The sequence below is a fragment of the Pelophylax lessonae genome (genome assembly GCF_965119305.1).
Source record: "Pelophylax lessonae genome assembly, chromosome: 2".
NCBI lineage: Eukaryota > Metazoa > Chordata > Amphibia > Anura > Ranidae > Pelophylax > Pelophylax lessonae.
In genome coordinates, this window is record NC_138769.1 from 376,738,785 (window position 1) to 376,758,423 (window position 19,639).

General features: G+C 44.3%; 1 protein-coding gene across 1 annotated transcript in view; it reads left to right on the plus strand.

The window, feature by feature from the left end:
- Positions 1-7,054: 7,054 nt before the first annotated feature.
- The window catches only part of MED13 (mediator complex subunit 13), a 181,548-nt gene continuing 168,963 nt past the window's right edge, over positions 7,055-19,639 (plus strand). Inside the window, exons 1-2 of the mRNA XM_082245707.1 lie at positions 7,055-7,793; positions 16,036-16,270. Coding sequence (XP_082101833.1) covers positions 7,728-7,793; positions 16,036-16,270 — 301 coding nt within the window. The 5' untranslated portion in view covers positions 7,055-7,727. The remainder of the gene's footprint in view (positions 7,794-16,035; positions 16,271-19,639) is intronic.

The window sequence follows — 19,639 nt, forward strand, 5'->3', positions numbered from 1 at the left end:
GGGCGCCGGACACATGGAGTTCAATGGGATTTTTTTTTAAAGTCACCTGATTAGAGCCAGAGGCTCTAATAGGCTTCAGAAGATGGTGGACCTGGGGTGCAGAGCAGTGCGCCCCGAGCCCACCCATTGTGTGACAATAGCGAATGAACATTCGCTATTGTCACACGAATACTCCTCCTGGCCAATCAGGAAGCGGGTCCGAGACCCGCTCCTGATTGGCCGAAAGGCGAACACATGCCATTGGCCGAGGAGGAGGCGGGAGGACTCGAGGAGACGCCGGGGGACTGAGGAGAAGCCGCCGCTGCAGGTAAGTCTCTCTGCATTGAAGGGGGCACAGCACGCTGGTCACTGCATTGATGGGGGGCATGCTGGTCACTGCATTGAATGGGGGCATGCTGTGGTAACTCTGCATTTAATGGGGGCATGCTGTAGTAACTCTGCATTGAATGGGGGCACGCTGTGGTAACTCTGCATTGAATGGGGGCACGCTGTGGTAACTCTGCATTGAATGGGGCACGCTGTGGTAACTCTGCATTGAATGGGGGCACGTTGTAATAACTCTGCATTGAATAGGGGCACGCTGTAGTAACTCTGCATTGAATGGGGGCACGCTGTAGTAACTCCGCATTGAATGGGGGCAAGCTGTAGTAACTCTGCATTGAATGGGGGCACGCTGTAGTAACTCTGCATTAAATGGGGGCACGCTGTAGTAACTCTGCATTGAATGGGGGCACGCTGTAGTAACTCTGCATTGAATGGGGGCACGCTGTAGTAACTCTGCATTGAATGGGGGCACGCTGTAGTAACTCTGCATTGAATGGGGGCACGCTGTAGTAACTCTGCATTGAATGGGGGCACGCTGTAGTAACTCTGCATTGATGGGGGCACACTATACTTTGATTACTGAAGGCCCCTTTCACACTTTTGTGACCTCAAAGTCATGCAATTTTTTGCAACGTTTTTTGCCGCAAAGCAATGCCTATTAGATTTTTTCTGTTTGCGGCAGCGAGTACAGGGAGAAGATACCTGGCTCACTGCCACAAAGGGAGAGGGGTCAGATTCTAAATGAGTTACATAATACACCCTAAATATGAGTGTAACATGTTACATGTAACATGTTCAGAAAGGTTAACTAATTCTTTCAATGAGAATGCGTGAACTATTCCCCAGTAACTAGCTTTTAATAGGGTAAAAAAAAAAAAATTAAAAAAAGAAAAGGCTCAAGCAAAAAAGCCTGCAAAGAAAAGCTCAGAAACATCTTAACAACGACCAAAGAGGTTCAGCTCAAGTGTAAACTCAGCCTTGGGCCACATTGATAGCCTTGGGCCACATTGATACCTAAGCATTCTGGGAACATGGGCGGAAATGTACATTCCTGCCTGCATTTCCAGAAACACGCGAAAAAGAGGCAAAGCGCGCAACACACTTGCGGTGGTGTTATTTGTTAACCACTTTAGGACTGCTCACGTTGCTGCTACTGCAGCAAGGTGACAGCCCTGGGTCTGGCGACGTAGACTTATATCACCAGATTCCCCCCTCTCTGCGGCGCGCGCACCTCCGGAGGCTCGTTCCCGCTGTGTTTAGACGCAGTGGGAGTTGGGCCAGGGGGAGGAGATGCGGTGATCACCGCTGCTCCTCCCCGATCGTCAGGGAAAGACTGAGGAAATCCGCCTGCTTGTGTAAACAAAGCGGTGGACCTTCTCTGTGACAGGCAGGGACAGATCACAGGATTCAGCATAGCTGAACCTGCAATCTCTGTCTGTGTCACACAACCCCCTCCCCCCACACACGTCAGTAAGCATGAGGCACACATTTAACCCCTTGATCACCAACAGTGTTAACCCCCTCCCTGCCAGTGTCATTATTACAGTAACAGTGCATATTTTTAGCACTGATTAATGCAGTAATGTCACTGGTACTCCCAAAAGTGTCAAAAATGTCAGTCAGAAGTCCGATCTGTCCGCCGCAATGTCGCAGTCCCACAAAAAAAAAAAAAAAAAAATCGCAGTTCGCCGCCATTACTAGTAAAAAAAAATAAACAATAAAAATGACAAATCTTTCCCGTAGTTAGTAAACGCGATAACTTTTGCGCAAACCAATCAAAATACGCTTATTGTGATTTTTTTTTACCAAAAATATGTAGCAGAAAAATTGGCCTAAAATGTTAAAAAAAGTTTGATTTGTTAATTTTTTGGGGGGAATGTTACATATCAGAATGTGAAAAATATTGTTTTTTTTTTCAAAATTGTTGCTCTGTTTTTCACAAATTAAAGATCGCACAGGTGATCAAATACCACCAAAAGAAAGGTCTATTTGTGGGGGGAAAAAAAAGTATGTAAATTTTATTTGGGTACAGCGTCGCACGACCGCGCAATTGTCCATTAACCACTTTAGGACCGCGCGCGGTAATACTACTGCGGCAGTGCGGCACGATACCGCTCAGCCACGTAGTATTAACGTGATGCGCGATCGCGGCTCCAGAGCGCGCTCCCGCGCGCCGCGGGTCCCGATCCCGATGGCATTCGGTAGGGAACCGATCAATCATCAGATACTGACCAATGATTTTTGGTCAGTGTCTGTAGATCGGTCCCCACCAATGGCAATCTGTCTCCTGTCTGTGTAATGTAAACACAGACAGGGGAAGTGATGTCACTGTCCCTCCTGAAGTCCTTTCGGTTCCAGGAGAGAGACAGAGACACACCAAAAACGTGAGTTTCCACCAACACTACACTGACACACCTCACATAGGCACATTTAACCCCTTCATCACCTCTGATCACCCCCTGATCACCCCCAAACCCCTCACAGTGAACACTATATACAGTGGTATACAGATATTTTACTGATCACTGTATAAGTGTCACTTGTGAGCGTAGTTTGCGCCTGCGTTAGGCCCAAATAGGGTTAGGGTACCCGCCACCTATCCCCTAATAAAGTTTTTACCCCTTGATCAGCCCCAGTTAACCCCTTCACTACCTATTACTCTGTGCACTAAATACATTATATAGGTAAATACTGATCACTGTATTTAGTGTCACTAGTGACCCTAATTTGCGCTTGCGCTAAGCCCATATAGGGTTAGGGCACCCGCCACCTATTCCCTAATAAACTTTTAACCGCTTGATCTTCCCCAGTTAACCCCTTCACTCCATATAAAACAGTGCACTAATATATACAGTATATCAGATAACTACTGATCACTGTATTTAGTGTCACTGGTGACCCTAATTTGCGCTTGCGCTAGGCCCGAATAGGTTTAGGCCACCCGCCATCTATCCTCTATAAAGGTTTAACCCCTTGATCTCCCCCAGTTTAACCCCTTCACTTCCCTGTCACAGTGTTGGGTAGTGAGGAGTAAAATCAAAAATTTACGCCATTAGAAAACCTAAAGATGGAGATTGATTTTCGGGGTCCCATACACAGCTAGGCTCCCAAAAAGTCTCCCATCTGTGGTATCCCTGTACTCAGGAGAAGCAGCAGAATATATTTTGGGGTGTAATTACACATATACCCATGGCATGTGTGAGAAATTTATCTTTTAGTGACAACTTTGTGTTAAAAAAATAAAAAATTTTTTTTTTATTCATTTTTCAAACACCTGTGACAAAAAAATTAAATATTCAATGAGCTCAACATGCCTCTCAGAACATTCCTTAGGATGTCTACTTTCCAAAAAGTGGTAATTTGGGGGGGTCTTGTACTGCCCTGCCATTTTAGCACTTCATGAATTGAGATAGGCAGTCAGAAATTAAAGCTGCGTAAAATTTCAGTATTTACACCATAGTTTGTAGACGCTATAACTTTTGCGCAAACCAATAAAAATACGCTCATTGAATTTTTTTTTGTCAAAGACAAGTAGCTAAATATATTTTGGCCAAAAAAAATGACATAAATTGAGTATATTGGATATTTTTTAAAAGACAAAGTTGAAAATGTAATTTTTTTGCAAAATTTTCGCTCTTTTTTTATTAATATCACAAAAAATAAAAAGCGCAGAGGTGATCAAATACCACCAAAAGAAAGCTCTGTTTGTGGGAAAAAAAGGACGTAAATTTCGTTTGGGTACCACATTGCATGACCGCACAATTGTCAGTTAAAGTCGCACAGTGCCGAAGCACAAAAAGTGGTCTGGACGGAAGACAGCAAAATCCTCCGGTTGTAAAGTGGTTAAATATGGCCTGGTCAGGAATGGGGTAAAATCTTCCGGTCTTAACCACTTTACCACCGGAGGATTTTGCTGTCTTACATTCAGGCATCTTTTTGCGATTCGGCGCTGTGCGACTTTAACTGACAATTGCGCAGTCGTGCAACGCCGTACCCAAACAAAATTTACGTCCTTTTTTTCCCACAAACAGAGCTTTCTTTTGGTGGTATTTGATCACCTGTGCGATTTTTACTTTTTGCGCAATAAACAAAAAAATAACAATATTTTTCACATTTTTTTTATATGAAATTCCCCCCCCCCCCAAAAAAATGTAAAAATCAAATTTTTTTTAATTTTTGGCCAATTTGTTTTCTGCTACCTATGTTTGGTAAAAAAAAAATCACAATAAGCGTATTTTGATTGGTTTGCGCAAAAGTTATTGCGTTTACTAAGGGAAAGATTTCTGTCATTTTTGGTGTTTTTTTTTTTAACGAGTAATGGTGGCGATCTGCGATTTTTTTGCGGGACTGCGACATTGTGGCGGACAGATCGGACCCTTGACTGACATTTTTGACACTTTTGGGGGTACCAGTGACATTTCTTTAGTAATCAGTGCTATAAATATGCACTGTTAATGTAAAAATGACACTGGCAGGGAAGGGGTTAATTTTATTGGAGAGGGAGGGGTTAATGTATGCCTGGTGCTTACTAACGTGTGTGGGGGGAGGTGACTGAGTGACACAAGGACAGATCACATGTTCAGCTATGCTGAACCCTGCAATCTGTCACTGTTTGTCACTGAGTAGATCCGCCCGCTCTGTTTACACAAGGGGGCGGATCTCCAAACTCGATTCCCCGACGATCGGGGAAGAGCAGCGGCGATCGCCGCTGCTCCTCCCCTGGCCCGACTCCCACTGTGAATGAATACAGCGGGAGCGAGCCTCCGGCTGCGCGCAAGCATCGCCCACAAGGGGAGGAGTCCAGCGACGTAGTACTATGTCGCTGGACGATAACGTAGAGGCACAGTGAGCAGTCGTCAAGTGGTTAAAGTGATTAAAAATAAGCTCATTGAGAATTTTTTTGTCAAAGACATGTAGCTAAATACATTTTGGCCTAAATATATGACAAAAAATGAATATATTGGATATTTTTTAACTGTCAAAGTAGAAAATGTCAATTCTTTGCAAAATTTTCGCTTTTTTTTATTAAAATCGCAAAAAATGAAAATCGCAGGGGTGATCAAATACCTTTCACAAGTTCTGCAGTGGGCCCCCTTCCTGCCATCTTGTGGCCTCCCAATGGTTGTGGAATACCAGGGCTCGGTTGCAAGTGTGACCTTTGCAATCCTGTAAGTTCACCCACCGGTGTCAGTAGTTTTTATTTTTTGGTATTTTAATTGTATTATTTTTTATCATTTTTTTTTTTACAATGTCACTTACTATGACTCTGTCCATTCAGAAAAGGAAGGAGCTGGTAAATTACATATTTACCGACCCCTTGCTGGTTCTCTATTGTGACACATCCCCTGCAGCAGCCGGCAGGAGAGGGGAGGGGGGGGACCAGGGGAGCACACAGGAGCCCAGAGACAGCAGAACATATGTGAACTGGATAGGATGAGTGGCGGGGGCAGAATACAGAGGAACCAATCTCCTCCATTTTTCTCCTGCAGCTACAGGAGGAAAAAGGAGGACAGTGATTTCTCTACATGCTGCCCCCACCGTCCTTCCTATCCAGGTGTACAGGGGGAGCCACGCAGGCCCCCTGGAGCATGGGAACCGGTTGTAACCCCTGTAGTTACGCCCCTGGATTATGGGACAAATGATCATCCTTTTTTTTTTTAGCATGCTAGTCTCCAGATTGAAAACGAATAGGTTACTAAAGTTCAAAAATTCTTGTACGACAGAATAAAAATTCGGAAGTGATTTATTATATTTGTATTGTATTTTCGGACATAAACTGTGCTGAATAAATTAAAATCGGATGGGAAATTTGTCCCTTTGGATAATTTCGGAGGAAAAGCTGTGTACTAATGTGCTGGAACTGGAGAAAGTCCAGAGAAGAGCAACAAAAATAATTAGGGGAATGGAGGACATCAGCTATGAGGAAAGACTACAAGCACTGAACTTATTCTCTCTGGAGAAGAGACGATTGAGGGGGGATATGATATCAATGTACAAATACTGTACTGGTGACCCTAGCATAAGGAACAAACTATTCAGAGAAAGGAGATACAATAAGACACGTGGCCACTCACTAAAACTAGAGGAAAGGCGGTTTAACCTTAAAGTGCGTAAGGGGTTCTTCACTGTAAGAGCAGTAAGGATGTGGAATTCTCTTCCACAAGCAGTCGTATCAGCGGGGAGCATTGATAGTTTCAAAAAACTATTAGATGGACACCTTAGAGACCACAACATACAGGGGTATACAATGTAGGGTTAACATCAAACACACACACACATCATAGGTTGAACTGGATGGACTGATGTCTTTTTTCAACCTCACTAACTATGTAACTAACGATCAGATTATGGTACAATCGCTTTAAAAGTGGTATATTTTGTACGTTTTTCTGCTGGTGTGTATGGGCCTTTAGGGAAGCATTAGAGGAGCCGCCCCTCAGTGCAGGTACATGCCCCTAGATGAAGGCACAATGAAGTTATCTTTAGCTGGCTGCGATGTGCTGAAAATAACTTCCCAGGCTGGGCTGAGCTGCAGACTTGTATTAGCGCTGTATCACCAGCGAGCGGCGCGGAACTCCACCAACAACCATCGCCCCCTAGCGGCATCCTCTTGTCACTACTTTCCCAAACCTCCCCCCCTCTCTCTCACTCGCTTAGTTTCCAGTCTACAGTCTAGACCAGCCAATCGGCCGCACCGCTTCCCAGTCACATGACGCCACCCTGACCAATCGCCGGCGAGAGGCCGAGCAGCCACCACGGCCGCCATTAAAGAAAGGAATCTGTAAATTCAAATGGGAAAGCTGGCCCGACATTGATCGTATTATTCGTAGTTATCGGCTCCCATTGCTGGGATTGAGCTGAGAGGGAGCGGAGAAGAGCCGGGAAGGCGAGCCCCAGAGGAGGGGAGCAGCGGGTCGTTGGTGCGCAGGAGCGGAGAGACACAGGGAGGAGGAGAGGAAAATGGCGAACCTGTGAGGAAAAAGAAGCCGACAAACACCCGGGGACCGGCCGCGTCTGGCTGAGCGAGGACTCGCCGCTCTTCCTTTGTGTCAGACGCCTCCCTAAGCTTGCAGGCCCCAGCGGCCTCTCAGCGCTCCGGTGTCCGGGCGGTTCCCGCCATGCTCTGCGCCCCGAGCAGGGGGACCAGCGGCGGGGGAGGGACGGATCAGACATCGCTTGTAAAGCACCGGATCGGCTGCTGATTGCGCCATTTTCACGGACATTCCATAGAAGGGCACGATTACCCCCTCCCCCCTACAATCACACGTGCAGCCATTCCGATCGGGATGATGGTGTAGTGTCCGGGAAGGAGGAGGAGGTCGCTGGCTGCTCACAGCTGTGTGTTGTGTGTGTCTCTTTCTTGTTCGGGGTGGGATAATGGCGTGTGTTCCCTGGCTGTGAGGATGAGTTCATGCTTTGTGCCGAACGGGGCCAGTCTGGAGGATTGCCACTCCAACCTCTTCTGTCTGGTGAGTAGATCGGGGGAGACAGACACTCATTATCAGCAGACCTGTGTGTGTGTACATCTAATATCACACCGATCACTGGTCTCATCCAACACCTCTATCATGTCTGGGTGATCAGGGGATACATCCCACAATCTACTCCTTACTAAAGTCCTCCTCGTCTTCTCTACTTTCTTTTCTCTCAAATCTGTTGGTAAATAAGGGTAGTTTCCAAACACTGGCTACCAATCTGCTTCTAGCTTTCATTTTCAAATTTTAACTGGACAAGCTGAAGCTAGAAGTTGATTGGTTGCCATGCACAGCTGCTCTTGGTTCTCTCTGCTGATTGCACAGTCTCCTCCTTTTAGGCAAGTTATTGCTTCAGATTGGACAATCTCCTTTTAAGCCCTCATTCACACCGAACACTGCTTCAAAATTGTGTGACTTTACCTGAACGCGCACTATTTCAAAGCCGCATTTCTGTTTGGTTTGGAGGGGTGGGCGATTTATAAAGACATCTGTGTGGGTTCATGCAGGTCTATTGAAGTTGGCAAAAGTAGTGCAGGGACTACTTTTGGAAAGCGGTGCACTGATTTGGACGTGCCATTGCTGGCAATAGGCTGCGATTTGACACGTGATTTTACCTGTCAAATCGCGCCTGTTGTGAATAGGGGGCTTAATGTCCAATCAGATTGTATAGCATAGCTTGCTTAAAAGGAGATCATCCAATCAGATTGTACAGCTCACTTAAAAGGAGATCATCCAATCGGATTAGATCATTTAAAGAGATCAAACTATACAGTTAGTTTGGACAACATAGTCAGATTGTCCAATTTCCCTTTTTAAAGGGACAACATAGTCTGATTTGACAGTCTCCTTTTTAGGCGAGCTGCACAATCTGATTGGACAGTCCCCTTTTTAGGTGAGCTGCACGATCTGATTGGACAGTCTCCCTTTTAAGCGAGCTGCACGATCTGATTGGACAGTCTCCCTTTTAAGCGAGCTGCACGATCTGATTGGACAGTCTCCCTTTTAAGCGAGCTGCACGATCTGATTGGACAGTCTCCCTTTTAAGCGAGCTGCACGATCTGATTGGACAGTCTCCCTTTTAAGCGAGCTGCACGATCTGATTGGACAGTCTCCCTTTTAAGCGAGCTGCACGATCTGATTGGACAGTCTCCCTTTTAAGCGAGCTGCACGATCTGATTGGACAGTCTCCCTTTTAAGCGAGCTGCACGATCTGATTGGGCAGTCTCCCTTTTAAGCGAGCTGCACGATCTGATTGGGCAGTCTCCCTTTTAAGCGAGCTGCACGATCTGATTGGGCAGTCTCCCTTTTAAGCGAGCTGCACGATCTGATTGGACAGTCTCCCTTTTAAGCGAGCTGCACGATCTGATTGGGCAGTCTCCCTTTTAAGCGAGCTGCACGATCTGATTGGGCAGTCTCCCTTTTAAGCGAGCTGCACGATCTGATTGGGCAGTCTCCCTTTTTAAGCGAGCTACGGTCATTTTCATGGCTATTATTTTGGGCCTTTCTGATTGGACAACTTTCTTTAGAGTTGCCAAAACTTTGTAATGAGGACAAGAATAAACAATTCATTTTAAATCTGGAAAGGTCCTTGCGCTACATAGTTGATGGTAGCTCTAGGGGAGATGGTGTAATCAGATTGTATAGTGTATGGTCAGCCTTAGTTTCCTCCTGTGATCTGAAGTTTGGAGGTTTATCACCCACCTATCCCCTTTCTTTTATTTGCCTTGCGTTTAATATTATTCAAGATTTATATAGTGTCAGTGTGCACGGAGCTTTACAATATAAATGGAGACCATACAGTTACAAGAGGTTTAGGGGGGGCCCTGCTCATGAGTTCACAATCAAATGTTTGTTTTGCAAACCACAACTATACATATATGTGGCCAGGTTATTTCATCTTGATTGCAGTCTGCCCAGAAGCTGTGACATGTTTGTAAATGTCACACAGTTGGGTTATCGCTATTGAAATGCACAGAGACTGGCCTCAGCAGACCTTATTTTGCACTGTCTGCCCAATCCCTCTGATCCAAGGTTACTTGTGTTTTCAGTGCTCAGGCTGTATTCAGCCCTTCCTATTCTCTCTGTGGGAGTGGAGCCTGGGAAGGAGGAGGCAGGAAGCAGCCATTTTCATGGCTCTTATTTTGGGCCTGCCCTGACTTTAGGATCTGCTGTGTGTTGTGTTTTATAGCTGACTTGCCTACTAGATTTGTGGTTTTCCCTACACAAGTCTTTTTGGTATCACGGCATGTATGACTTGTTCGAACAGTGTGCTTTCATCTCCGTGTTTTCATATTCTTTTGTCTCTTGCAGCTTCCCCTGTCCTCAGATAATCCCCTCATGTTGTAATCTGTTGCTGTTTAGATTTTCACATTCACTTGTCTTGTTTTTTGTTTTTCCACTTACTCTTCTTTCTAAGTATGATATTTATTGCTGTTGAATTTCAACAGTTTTGCAAACTTGTCTAGTACTTGTGCTCTATATTTGATTTTTACTAAAATCAATAATTGTGAAACATTTATCTATAACCTCTAATTACCCAGGCAGGGAAATAGGTAATGTACTAAAGGTTTTATTTTTTTTCCCCTATGAAATTGGATATGCTTTTGCAGCCTGCAGCACACAATATTTGATAGCATGAAACCTGAAGCGTACAAGTGGAGAATCTGAGTAGGTGGGTCTTCCTGGGATTAGTCATGATTGACAAAAATAAACAAAACGTAATATACAACGCACAATATAGTGTGATACACAAACCACTGGTTCAACACTACTTATAATGCCACTCAAAGGAGATGAGTGCTTAGCCTGGTTATCTTTGATGCCAGCCACCTCCTAGTTCCAGCTTTAGTGTAGCTTGTAAAACTGTAGCGTGTGATGTTTCTGCAAACCCTTTCTGTGCATGCTGGCAGTCTGTAACCTAGTTGTGATGAATGAAATGAACACATTTACACCCATCCCCCGTCTTTGTCCCTGCGAAGGAAGATAAAATGAGACTGAATTCCAGCTGTTAGTAAGTGATCAGTGGTAAACCTTGAAATTTTTGTATTGTTGCCTTTCAAGTAATTATAGCTCAGGAATGCGCTTCTGCCAGCTAGGCCACTTATTCTTTATATAGGTTAAGTAGTAACCATATTTTTTGGTTTATCTTTGCAGAATCTTCTTTCTGCTGTCTTTTTTTTTTTTTTCTCTCTCTCTCTCTCGAGGTTTAGCATTAGAAGTTATTTAATTTTATGCTAATCACAGTAGTCAAGTAACAGATAGCAGATTGGTGGTAGCAGGCAGTGTAGGATTAAATTCAAGCAGCCAGGTGCTTGTTTTTAGCATTTATTTATGTTTTCTTTTTGTTTGTTTTTTGGCAATAGGTGTGCTTGTTCACTGGTTTCTTAGTGCCGGTTCACATATATGCGATGCGGGAAACCTGCGAATCTACTGCGGGTTCCCACATCTCATACAAATCACAGGCAGTGCACACTGCCATATGCGAATCAATGGGGGTGTCAATACAAAGTTAACGACACCCCCAGATCATAGTGCAGTGCCAACTGTCAGTTCGGACATGAATCGGATAGCATTGGTGTGAACCACCATGTGATCTGATTCTGCTGCGGACCCAAAAAAAGGGTCCTGTGCGAGTTGTGTCCGAATCCGATGCAAATTCAGCCATATAATCTGTATGGCTGAATTTGCATCACACAGACATTGCATGTGATTTTCAGAGCAGTGCGCTCCGAATCACATGCAGTGTCTGTCATCACTATAGTGTGAACCAGGAGTTAAGGTCCCATTCACACCAGAAACTGCACATTTTTGCATGTGCAGTGATTTGTGTTTGACATGCAATTTCTTCACACATTTGCATTTCCTTTGAGGTAAATTCCATCGTTCTTCTTTGGGGCTTTTTTGTGCCCTGCATTGAGTTGCAGTGCATTCTCATGCATTTGCATTCACGTCTGTGCATTTGCAGAAAAATGCAGCATGCTTTTTTTTTTTCTTCACTGCACTGCAATAGTGTGAACTATGCCCACAGGATGACTGGCTATGCTGTTGGAGTGCAGTTAAAAATGTAAGGTTGCACCGATACTGATATCAATGCTGATACTAAGCATTTGTAGGAGTACGCGTACTCCTACAAATGCTCTGACACCTGACACTGATATAAAGGTAAATAAAAAGAAGTTGCATTCAAGGCTCAAACAGAGGTATGTGCTGGATAAAAAGTGTACTTTATTGAAACAGGTTTAAAAACTGCAAAGGCAATCAATGAGTGCAAGGTACAGAAAACTCATGGACATTGGATAAAACCACAAAACATGAGGTCCGCCTCTGAGATGACACTATTATCCCACTATAGCTCCACCGCAGCACGCTTCTTCAGGACGAGAAACTATCATATTCTACATCAGCCTGTGGATTTGGAGGTGGGCAGGTGCACTGGGGTGGTGGTTTATTTGGATGGCTCTGTGTTGATTGGGTGGTGGGTGGGGTATTAGTGTCATCTCAGAGGCGGACCTCATGTTTTGTGGTTTTATCCAATGTCCATGAGTTTTCTGTACCTTGCACTCATTGATTGCCTTTGCAGTTTTTAAACCGTTTCAATCAAGTACACTTTTTATCCACCACATACCTCTGTTTGAGCCTTGAATGCAACTTCTTTTTGTTTACCTTTACATATGTTTTAAGTTCCCTGGCTCGCCGGCCGCACGCCGTTGGGTGTCTGGATGGTTATATTTGAATTTGGTGTCACATCCTCACGCCCTAGGATTTCCAGGGCGTTTGAGTGATTTTCTTGTGGTCCTTTCCCGTCCCTCCCCCCCCCCCCCCCCCAAATTTTTGTACACCTGACACTGATACCTTTTGTGGTGCAACTTGAGCCTATACAAAATAAATGGGCTCCAATCGCACTGCAAAAAAATCACATGTGATTTGAACAGGAATGCGGTGCTATTCTTGTCCGAATCACATGCAGTTTCCCACAACCCTCTTGTGTGAACCCAGAATGAAGTCACTATGACCAGCCTGGGTTCACACAGAAGTGGTGGGGGGAACTGCATGTGATTTGGACAAGAAAGTGACGAATATCTGCTCAGATTGCATGTGATTCTTTGCAGTGCGATTTGAGCCCATTCGTTTTTGTATGGGCTTAAATCCCATCGCAAATGTATCAATACTCTGTATTGGCAAGAACTTGACCAAAAGTATCTGTTCTCGTACTTCCCGGTAAAAAAAAAAAACTGAATCCTACGGCATCATGTGAAAGAGCCCCAAATGCCTAATGCTTCCATGTTTTTTTTATTAAGTTTCCTGTTGATTTGCCCACTCCTACTTGAGATTGCATTTAGATGAAAACAAAATATTTGCACCAAGATGCATCCTTTTTCTGCTTATAGGGTTCACCCAGTCACAAAAATGAAAAGTAAACTTTCTGGTCCGTACTGCTAGTATCTTATATCCTCTTTATTTTCTGACGTCCTCTCCAGCGGATATAAAGCTGCCCATTGACGATTCAAATCTCGGTCCCTGCTGAATTGGCTGGGATTCAAACCATATATGGGCAGGCTGGTTGTACCCAAGTTAAATGCTCAGCTTGGGTACAAGCAGCCTGCCGGATTTTTGATGCAATTATTGCCAGGGGCTATAGCCACTAGCAGTAATCACTGTGTCTTCTCCCTGCAGGGATGACTCCTCCTGCCCCTCCACTGGGAGAACACAATGGCTCCACAGGAGGGATTTCCCCATCAACACTGTATTGATGGGGGAATTGGGCAAATTTCTTCCTGCAAGCCCTGCTTGCAGGAAAGAAAATGGCACCATCCATGACCGGCTTAAGGGTCATGCACTTAAAAACTTCACGGAATAATGCTGGAGGCTGTATAGCAGTAATGCATATGTAGTGCAAGGGTCTGCCTGACTGTATGCAGATTGGATTGTTTAGGTAGTTTTTTTTATATTCTAGTCTTGATAAAAAGTCAGATTATAACGTGTGGTGATATTTCCACTTCCTTTCTGTAATTTGTATGTTGTGGTAAGGCTGCCCATGAGCCACAACACAGATTTTAACAGACCTGGACTTTTTTTTTTTTTTTTTTTTTTTTTTTTTTATAACGTCGTACCACAATGCACAGATGGACTTGCAGTGCGCTGTCTAGGTGTGTTGAGGTGCTATTTAAATTGGGGTGCATTGCAGTTATGTTACAGCAGCCCACAGGTCTGAATAGGCTCTTAATGTTTGTGTTCAAATTCTCCTCTTTGTTGCAAATCGTTGTGATGCAATGGGGAGTATTAATCACTTTTTTTTACATTTTTTTTTTTTTTTTTTTTATCTCTCCTGTAATTTTCTCCCTTGTGATTGTCTGTCTGGTGAAAATGTTGAAACTTCACTTGCTGTCATTTGGGACTTTGTAGACCCAGCTGTGTCTATGGATTATTTCAGTATACGAAATTACTATTTTAACTTTTTTTTTTCTCTTAGGTTACATTTAACGATGAGCTCCAGCTTTTAGTGGAGTCTTAGGCTCCATGTACACGGGACGCTGGAAATGACCGTTTAGGAGCAGTTGGGCATTTTTTTCAGAAGCCCCTGAACCCACCTACATGTTATCTTATCTGTCCATGTACACAGGGTCGTTTACAGTCATTTGCAGGCAGTTGCGTTCAGGGACGTTTTTTTAGAACGCAATTATTTGCGTTCGAACGTGTGTTTCCCGGCGTTTCAAACGCACAAACGCGTCCGAACGTGATGACCCGCGTTTAGCGTTCGCGTTTTTCCATTTTAAAGGGGAATAATTTTTTTGACCTCTAGGAACGCTTCTAAACGCAAACGCCGCTAAACGCGGGTACAAACGCGACCGAACGGACGTTTCAAACGTCCTAAAAATTCCAGCATTCAAGGGGACTTTTAACAACGTCCCGTGTACATGGAGCCTAATAGTTTTTGTTGACCAAGCTGACCCTAACAAACAATTATCTGTCCTTGCTAGATTTGCCTGCTGTATAAAGCCTTGGCTACTTGCTGTATACAGCACACTGTTCTCCTCTCGCTACTGGAACAAAATCGAGCCAGACAAAGCTTCGTCTGAATGGCTAAGTTGGAGATTGTAATGTAATTTGCCTGCCTCTCCACCACAACCAGTCACTGGAAGCTCTGTATTCGAGGACTGGTTCACACCAGGAATAGTGGGGAAATGTGCATTGTGTATATTGACAACCCATTTATTTGAATGGGTTGTAAAATACGTCTGTCTGTAAAAAGTAGTGTCTGAACTACTTTTAAAAAGGCACTGCACCAAATTGCATGGTGCTGCAGTACTGTTAACAATACACTGGCACCTGCATGTCAATCACAAGTGCAATGCTGTGTGGGAAAAGTGCACGGAATGCACCTTTCCTGAACCATGTTCTGGTGTTAACTGGCCTTCATAAAATACAAAGCTATTTGTAAATGGCTGAGCACTGCTGAGAGAGATGGGACGCTGCAAGAGGGGAACACAGAGCTGTATAGTGTAAGTAGCCAAGGCTACACACAGCAGGAACATCTAGTAGTGAAGTAGTTTGTTTGGACCAGCTTGGTCTAAATAAGCTATTTAAACTTCACTAAAAGCTGGAGAGAAATGTTAAGACCCGGTTCACACTGGGGCGACCTGGTCGCCGTGGGTCGCCTGCCCATAGATTAGCACAGGACCCGTTCTAATAGGAGCGACACAAGTCGCTCCGACTTAGAAAAAGGGTCCTGAGCTTCTTTGGGGCGACCTCGGAGCGACCTGCATTGACTACAATGATATGAAGTCCGTGCAGGTCTCTCCGAGGTCGCTGTGCACCGCGACCTCGCAGGTCGCCCCGGCAAGTCGGGTCGCTGCAATGTGAATCGGCTCTAATACTTCAATAGCTTGGACAATCCTATGTAATTATGGGTGTTAATATTGCAACTATAAAGTTCTACGCTGTCCACCCTTATGTCATCAAATATTAGATAACTAAAATGGGCCTTTACACTGCCTGGTCTACACACTAACTATAATTCTTTCTGAAGCAAGGCTATACATGTTAAATATGGGACCCAAAAACAAAACAAAATATTTTACATCATTTTGACACAATGTTTTGGGTAGATGGAGGCTTAAATTCCTGTGTTGTAAAATTCTTGAGATATTGGGTTGATAGTCTTTAGTGCAAGACGCGTGGACTGTGTGTGGATGGTTTCGTATTATTGCTCTGGCTAATGTTTAATTTACCTTCACAGGCTGACCTTACAGGGATCAAATGGAAGCAGTACGTATGGCAAGGTCCCACTTCTGCTCCAATCCTCTTTCCAGTGACAGAAGAAGATCCCATATTGAGCAGTTTCAGTCGTTGTCTGAAGGCTGATGTGCTAAGCGTATGGCGACGGGATCAACGACCTGGACGTAGAGAGCTTTGGATATTTTGGTGGGGAGATGACCCAAACTTTGCTGATCTTATCCATCACGACTTGACAGGTAAACTCTTTAGTGTGTTAGTTGCTCCCACAGTGGTTTGTCCGCTCTTCTTCTTTTTTTTATACCATTACAAAAGAAGTACTTAAAATGGCGGTGTTGCTGAAGCAGTAAAGAACTGGTGACATAATGTTTTTGCATCTTATTCCAGCTTTTTGTTTATTTGTTTTGTACTTTACTGGAGTAAATTTGTGTATTTTGTGTAAAGCAATTTTTCTTTCATTCATTCTTTACCTTCTTTAAAATCACAGCTATAACTTGGTTACTGTGAGCAGCCTAGATTATAGTGTTTCAGAGACATTTGATTTATTGCCTAGTTCTGCTTCTAGTGGAGGAAAGAATTGTGCTGTCAGATGACTACTATAGAGCCCAATGATACAATGCCTTCCCCACTACTTTCCCACATTTTGTAGTGTTTAAAACCTTGAATTGAAAATACATTTGTAGTAGTATTTACACCCTCCTATTTATATAGTAGGATTTTTTTTTTTTTTTTTTAAAGCAAGTGTCCCTGGTTACTTATTCTCAAATGACACTTCTCTGAACTTACGTTTTGGGAGGGTACGCACTCTAAACATCACCAAATCCCATGACTGCCCGCAGCATTGAATTCCAGTTGGTCTCTCCGCCTACCCACCTGCCAACTGCACCCAGGTTACTACTTTGGTAAAAGGCAGCAATTGCAGCCTTTTGGAGTAAGTCTCTACAGGTGTTTTTTTTTTTTTTTTATGGCAGAATGACTCTTGGCTATGTTGGGTTGGATAAGCACTGTTGGTAACAGCAATGTTCAAGTCTTGCAACAGATTCTTAGGTTGAGGTCTGACCTTTTGGCTGGGTCATTCTAAGACGTGGAGCTGTTGGTTTAATGCCACATGAATTTTTGCAGTAAAATAACTTCTATGGTATTTATCTTATCAGTAGTCGGTTCACACTATTGCGATGCAGGAACACTGCGAATATACTGCGTGTTCCCGCATCTCATCCGAAGCACAGGCACTTTACACTGCCATATGCAAAAAAAGGGTCCTGTGCAAGCTCACTGCGATTGCGGTGCGAATTCAGCCATACAAACTGTATGGCTGAACTCGCACAGCACAGATATCGCATGTGATTTTAGGAGCAGTGTTTCCTACGAATCATATGCAATGTCTGTGATCGCTTTAGTGTGAACCGGCACTAAAGGATGAGTTCACTTTGCAATGTTTTATAAATTTTTTATTTTTTTTTTCCTCTTTTATGTTGTAACACTGCACCAGTGAGATCAGTAAAGGCACACTAAGGCTTTGTGCAGTGGGGGGGGTGGCAAAATTGCGGTGTTGCTTTTCAAAGATTATTTGACAGACAGCAAAAAGATCTCTTCCTCACTGGCTGTTGTAACCCTGAAAATACTGACCTACTGCACCCTGACCGTATGAATTGCATTGCCTTGTGGCCCCATACACTTAAAATGCATCATGTTTGGCAGTGGTACTGCTCGCTGAATGCGACATGAGGTTTAATTTTTTTCTGTGGCCTGTTTGCAGCATTGAGCAGCTGCATGTCGTTGTTTAGGTGGGTGGTAACAACACAACTCAAGCGCTTCCTTTTACCACCCCCTAGCAGCACATCTAAACCAGCCCTTGAGGAGCCTTCATTCACAGAACAATCTTACTCTGGTGCAATATTGCAAATATTTACCTTTCTGAGCTAACATTGCATTCTCACACTGATACATTGGATTTTTCTCTCTTGCTGGCTAGTGCCTCGGTTCCTTATTGTTATATTTTCTGCACAATCAATTAAAGTGTTTGTAAAGTCTTGTTTAAAAAAAAAAAACACACCCAATATACTTACCTCCTCTGTACAGTTAAATCGGGTTCCTCTTCGCTGCTCCTAGCCACTCCCTTCTGTCGAGTGCGCAGCTTGCTATGGTGGGGGTACCTGAGCCGAGTTGCAGCTCCGTGTGTCCATTCAGACATGGAGCTGCGGTTCTATCCCTCTGCCCCCTGATTGGCTAACTGACTTTGACAGCCACGGGAGCTAAGGGCACCTCAGCTGTGTCTCAGCCAATCAGGAGAGAGAGTCCCGAATGGGCTGAGTGACTTAGACATCGCTGGACAGAGATGGGGCTTGGGGTAAGTATTAAAGAGGTTGTAAACTCGTTTTAAAAAATTTTTTTTTTTTTTACAACCTGCAATAGAAAGACATAATGAGCTAGTATGCATCGCATACTAGCTCATTATGAAATACTTACCTTAGAACGAGCCCCCGCCGTGCCGCTCTCTTACCTGTATGACGGGCGACATGACATGTCGCCCGTCTTCCGGGATCGCAGCATCCGGCCATCTGATTGGCCGGAGCCGCGGTGACGTCACTCCTGCGCACGCGCGCGGGAGCCGACGGTCACGGCACGGGGTTCTGAAGGAGCGGCACGATCAGCCGTTCCTTCAGAGCGCATGCGCCAGTGACGTCACTGGCTCCATTAAAGGTAAATATCTCCTAAACGGTGCAAGTTTAGGAGATATTTACAGTACCTATAGGTAAGCCTTATCATAGGCTTACCTATAGGTACAACTTCCTGAGGAGGGTTTACTTCCTCTTTAATGGGTGCTGAGGTGGCTGCTTTACACAGGCTTTTTTATCTTAAAGGAGAAGACCACCCTTAACACTAAAATCCCTGCATCCATAGACCTCCACAATCTAACACTAACCTGTCTAGCCCTGTAAAGAAGAAATCCAGTAAAATTACCTTTTTTGAAGCTGACCCATCCTGCGCTGAGCTGTCAACCACGGCTTTGCTGTGGAGGAGGGTGCAGAGGACACAACTAACAATGGAAGCCCCATAGTAAGTCCCATTAATTTTACAGCTGTTGTCTGCTGTGTCCTCTGCAGAATAGAGAGCTGAAGATCGGCTCAGAACGGCTTAAAAAAAAAAGATATGTACACCGATTTCTTCTTTACAGGGCTAGATGGGTTGGTGTTAGATCATGGAGGTCTATAGATGCAGGGACTTATTCTTTAACCACTTCCCGCAAAACGACCTACCTGTACGTCTCCTCAGAGAAGTGGTTGTACCGTTCTTAGAGCCGGTGGTGGGCTTTCAGAAGATAACAGCCTATACGACTCGGGTGGCCGTTGATTCGCCTTTGATGTATTAACCCGGAAGTGATGTCATGACGCCACTTCTGGTTTACTCGGCGGCTAACGGTGCCAGATTTAAAAAGCTGTCAGTATTCAAAAATGCAAATTTTGGCATTTTGAATACTTTGAAGTGCAGTGGAGGGGTCTGGGGACTCTTAGACCCCTGATCCCTCCATAAAGATTACCTGTCACTGCCTATTACTGTCACAAGGGATGTTTACGTTCCTTGTGACAGCAATAAAAGTGATTTTT